Source organism: Nicotiana tabacum, chromosome 23 (assembly GCF_000715075.1).
Source record: "Nicotiana tabacum cultivar K326 chromosome 23, ASM71507v2, whole genome shotgun sequence".
Classification (NCBI taxonomy): domain Eukaryota; kingdom Viridiplantae; phylum Streptophyta; class Magnoliopsida; order Solanales; family Solanaceae; genus Nicotiana; species Nicotiana tabacum.
The window spans coordinates 115,616,491-115,621,603 of NC_134102.1; the positions used below are offsets into that span (position 1 = coordinate 115,616,491).

The 5,113-nt window shown below is 35.5% G+C and overlaps 1 protein-coding gene across 1 annotated transcript; it reads left to right on the forward strand.

The window, feature by feature from the left end:
- Positions 1–2,412, forward strand: LOC142177344 (uncharacterized). Its single transcript, XM_075245819.1, has one exon. It carries the CDS (start codon positions 1–3, stop codon positions 2,410–2,412), a length of 2,412 nt encoding a protein of 803 aa, XP_075101920.1.
- Positions 2,413–5,113: the final 2,701 nt, after the last annotated feature.

Sequence of the window (5,113 nt, forward strand, 5' to 3'; positions counted from 1 at the left end):
ATGATCACGAAATTTTTCAAGGCTATTCCAACTTCTCAAAGTTCTGATTCTGGTTCTAGTCCTCCTACGCCGAGTTCTTCTCCATGTCCAATTATTCATGACAATATCAATCCTTCGGCGGTATCAAACAAAGAGAAAATATTGAATTTGAATCTTGAACCTGATCCCGCAGAAAGAAAGCAAATCTCAGAGTATCCTCCGAATTTACGTGACCGAGTGAGAAGATATTATATTCAACAAGGACCTTGTCAACCTCGTAATTGTAGTTTTCCAAAAAGAGATTTTGGTGGATTTATGCGTCAATTTAATCTTGAATGGTTTAACACTTCATACTCTGGATGGTTAGAATATAGTGTTAAAGTTGATGCAGCATTTTGCTTATGTTGTTACTTGTTTAAAAATGAGCATGGAGGACATGGAAAAGTTGGGGATTCTTTCACAAAGAATGTTTTTAGAGCTTGGAATAAAGCTACAGAAAGGCTTAACGCACATATTGGAGAGGTGAATAGTCTTCACAATAGATGTTTTATGATGATGAGAGATTTAATTAATCAAGAGCAATCAATTCTAACCTCTTTTGACAAGCAGTCTGAAAAAATTAAAAGTGATTATCGAGTTCGGTTGAATGCTTCGATTGATGTGGCAAAATTTCTTTTAAAACAAGGAATGTCTTTCCGGGGCCACGATGAAGGTGAAACTTCTATTAAAAGAGAAAACTTTGTAGAACTCTTACAATGGTATGCAGATAGGGATGATGAAGTAAAAAAAATTGTGCTACAAAGTGCTCCACAAAATAACATGATGATTGCTCCAAATATCCAAAAAGAGATCGTGAATGCTTGTGCGAAAGAAATAATTAAAGCAATAGTTGAAGATTTAAATGGAGATTATTTTGGAATTTTGGTTGATGAATCTAAGGACGTCTCTCATAAGGAACAAATGGCTCTTGTTCTGCGGTATGTCAACAAAGAGGAAAAACTTATTGAGCGATTCCTTAGTATTGTTCATGTTAAAAAAACAACTTCATCGTCATTACAAAAAGTAATCTATGATTTGCTTTTAGAGCACTCATTGAGTCCATCTCAAATACGGGGACAAGGTTATGATGGAGCTAGTAACATGCAAGGAGAAATCAATGGTCTTAAAACTTTAATTCTGAAAGATAATCCTTCGGCATATTGTATACATTGCTTTGCCCATCAATTGCAATTGACTCTTGTAGCCGTTGCAAAAAAACATTATGATGTAGATCAATTTTTTGATATTGTTGCTAATGTCTTGAATATTATTGGAAGTTCTTTTAAGCGTAGGAATATGCTACGAGAGGATAAGGCAAAAAAACTAGAGGAGCTACAAGTGCTTGGTGAAGTTCATACAGGAAGTGGACTAAATCAAGAACTTGGACTCCAAAGGCCAGGTGATACCCGATGGGGTTCTCATTTTAAGACAGTGCGTAACTTTATTGCATTATTCTCGTCAATCATTAATGTACTTGAGTTTCTTGCAAGTGAGGGTGTAAATTATCTTGAGAGATCAGTGGAAAAAAGTCTAGTGAATGACATAAGATCTTTTGAGTTTGTGCATATGATACATTTGATGTTAAAATTATTAGCAATCACAAATGATTTGAATATAGCTTTGCAAAGAAAAGATCAGGATATTGTAAATGCTATGAAGCTTGTTGGTTTCGCCAAGAGGCAATTGCAAGTGATGAGAGAATCTAAATGGGAATCATTGATAGATGACGCCTCTTCATTTTGTTCCAAGCATGATATTGTGATCCCTGAAATGGATAAGAACTATCATCTTGGAAAGTCAAAGCGTAGGAGTTCAAGTGTTACATATTCTCATCATTTGCGTGTTGAAGTTTTTAATACTGTTATTAATTTGCAACTTTCGGAGCTTAATAGTCGTTTTGATGCGGTGAATAGTAATCTACTTCTTGGTATGGCTAGTTTGAGTCCGGATAATTCTTTTGCAAATTATGATAAAGACAGAATTATGAAACTTGCTACACTTTATCCTCATGAGTTTAGTGGTTCAAAGCTTGAAGATCTCAGTTACGAGCTTGACAACTATATTCTCTTTGTGAAAGAGGACAATGATTTCTCTAACTTGAAAGGACTTGGAGATCTTTCAGAAACATTAGTTGAAACAGATTTGTACAAGACTTGGAGACTTGTGTTTTTGCTTGTGAAGTTAAGTCTGATATTGCCTGTCGCTACTGCAACAGTAGAAAGAGCTTTTTCTTCAATGAAGTACATCAAAAATGACTTGCGTAGCAGAATTGGTGATGAATTTTTGAATGACTGTTTAGTTTGTTATATAGAAGATGAAGTATTTAAAAGTGTACCTAATGATGCGATTATTGATCGTTTTCAAAACATGACAACCCGTCGGGTACAATTGTAATGGTGATATTTATTGAACATATATTATGTTAGATGGTTCGGTACTTGTTACATATATATTAAATATCATTGTTCGTATTTCATTCGGTTATTATTGTATAGTACCTTGAGGTATATCCTAGAGTCTAAATATTGAACCCATAAAATTAAATTTCTGGATCCGCCTCTGCATATAGACGTAAATGTTTTTGTTCCACTGCTATATGCAAAATGTTCCTTCCATTTTCGTCTAGTGAATCAGAAACTTGAGGTCGTGCTTTTAAGATTGCAGTTACCAATTCGGTAATGCCGGCCAGTTTTGTGGCTTGTATTAGGGGATTAATCATAGGATTTGTTGAAGAATCAAATTGAGACGAGCTTGTATAACAACTCCAATCTTCTTTCGATATTAATCTTTCTGCTAGTAACAAAGCTAGTCCATGTTTTTGTTTCTCACTATCAATTCTTCTCAACCATCGAAGACCTGTACATTACAAATAGGAAGTAAACCTCATAACAAAGTAATAATTAAATACTCCGTACTAGCTATAGAGTACTATATGTATGACTTCCATGATAGTAATGTAAGTCAACTGGTATATGAGTAGATCATATTGTCTAAACAGGTTTCAGCTAAGAAATTACTAACACAAAACCGACAAATAATAGGCACAATAGCTAACACAAAGATGGTCTCTTATATATTTGGAGGTAAAACATAAATAAATAAATAAAAGTGTACATGTTTTCCCAACTAATATATGCTCTCCCTCCGTTTCAATTTATGTGAACTTATTTCCTTTTTAGTCCGTGACAAAAAGAATGACCTCTTTCTATATTTGAAAATAATTTGCCTTTATCAATGATTTATTACCTTTAGAAGATCCATTGATATAAGGGAATATCACTTGAGACTTTTGAAATGGACACCTGATTTTCTTCCTAGTGAAGAAACTCCAATATCCCCTATTTGGGTAGTTATGCCTATGCTACCTTGGCATTGTTATTACTGGGAGGTAGTGAATCAGATTGTAGAACAAATAGGTGTGATGTTATCATTAGACAAAGCAACTATGATCAAAACAATAGGTTGTGAAGCCAAAGCTACAGTAGAAGTTAACTTGACCAAAGCTTTACCGGATAGTGTTTGGGTTGGTTACAATGATGGAGATGAGGACGGTTACTGGCAACCTCTGGAATATGAGGGAGTACCAGACTATTGTCAATATTGCAAGGAAGTCCAGTGCAGAACTAAGTCAAGAGATATTGCCATTAATACCAAAACTGATGAGGAGAGACATGGACAAGGAAATTCCACGGAGCAAAGAGAAATTGGCAAATACAAAGCAGAATGCAGTCAACACCATAACAAAAATGCATCAGGTAAGGAACAAGGTTCGACTATGCAGCAAGCTCAAGTTAACGAAGAAGAACAATGCAGACTCAACCTATGAGGAATAATGGAAAATGTAAGATGGTTATGCAGGGAGGAGCCAAGACAAATCCGAACAAGCAACAACCAAATTTCAAGAACCAAAACAGAAACAAACCTATAATACAAAGGTATGTACCAAAGAGGCAAAGACTTTGGAACTAGAGGAACACAATCAGATCATAGCTCTACCTGAAGCAAATGAAAAAAATAATCATGTTTGTGAGGAAACTAACCCTAATCCTGTCCGTGGAGAAGAAGTCACACCAAACTTAGAAGCGGAGGAACAGAATAGATCTACAATTACTCCTGAGAAGGTTGATGAAACTGGAGGTTCTATGGATACTAGTAGGGGCATAGTTGAGCAAGTACCTGAATCACCTAGTAATTTTCAAATGCAGAACAGAGGTGATGATATAAAGGATATCTCTGAACAAATTCCTATGGAGATTGATTTCTAGAACAAGGAGGTTTGAACTACCATGATCCAAGAGAAACCTACTAATATAATACCAAATCTTGATAATGTCCAAAATAAGGCTCACATGGATCGTAGCAGTACTACTCCTGATGCTATACAATGTAATAATAATTCTATCCAATGTAATAGGCTAGCCCCAAACCAGCCAAGATACTTTACCAACTCACAGTGAAGATAGCCCACTAAGCTCCAGAGCTAGAAAAAGATCTAAGAAAAAGAAAAGAATGCAGGAGTTAGCTTTAAATATGCAAGGCAACTATCCAGATTCTAGTCAGGGATTACAACTATTTGTGGAACTCCATGGAGGACATGTAACCAATGAAATTATTCCTGATAAGAACCTGGTAAAAGATACATGACAGAACGTTGAAGAGGATGAGACTGGGTACGACAGTGAACAACAAGTTTCAATTGCAAGCTGAGAGGAAACTACTGAAGTTCTTAACCAAACTTCTGGCCCTCAAAGGCAAGAACAAGAAGTTCAAAAAGAAATCAACAAAGTTGTTCAACAAGGGAATTTATCACCAAGAAGTTTCAAAAATAAGAATACAACCAAAAAACAAAGATCTTTCAAAAAGATCCCAAAGAACCTCAAAAAAGAAGTGTCGATGATCAATGTCCTAAATTGGAATATTAGAGGAATGAAATCCCAAGATGCTACTGAGAGGGTCACACTTCACTTATTCAAAGACACAAAATCTCATTATTTGCTATTCAGGAACCATTTGTGGGAGAATCCAACATCAACCACTACATCAGGGGTTTTGGCATGGCAGATTGCTTTTCCAATATAAATAATAAGATATAGCT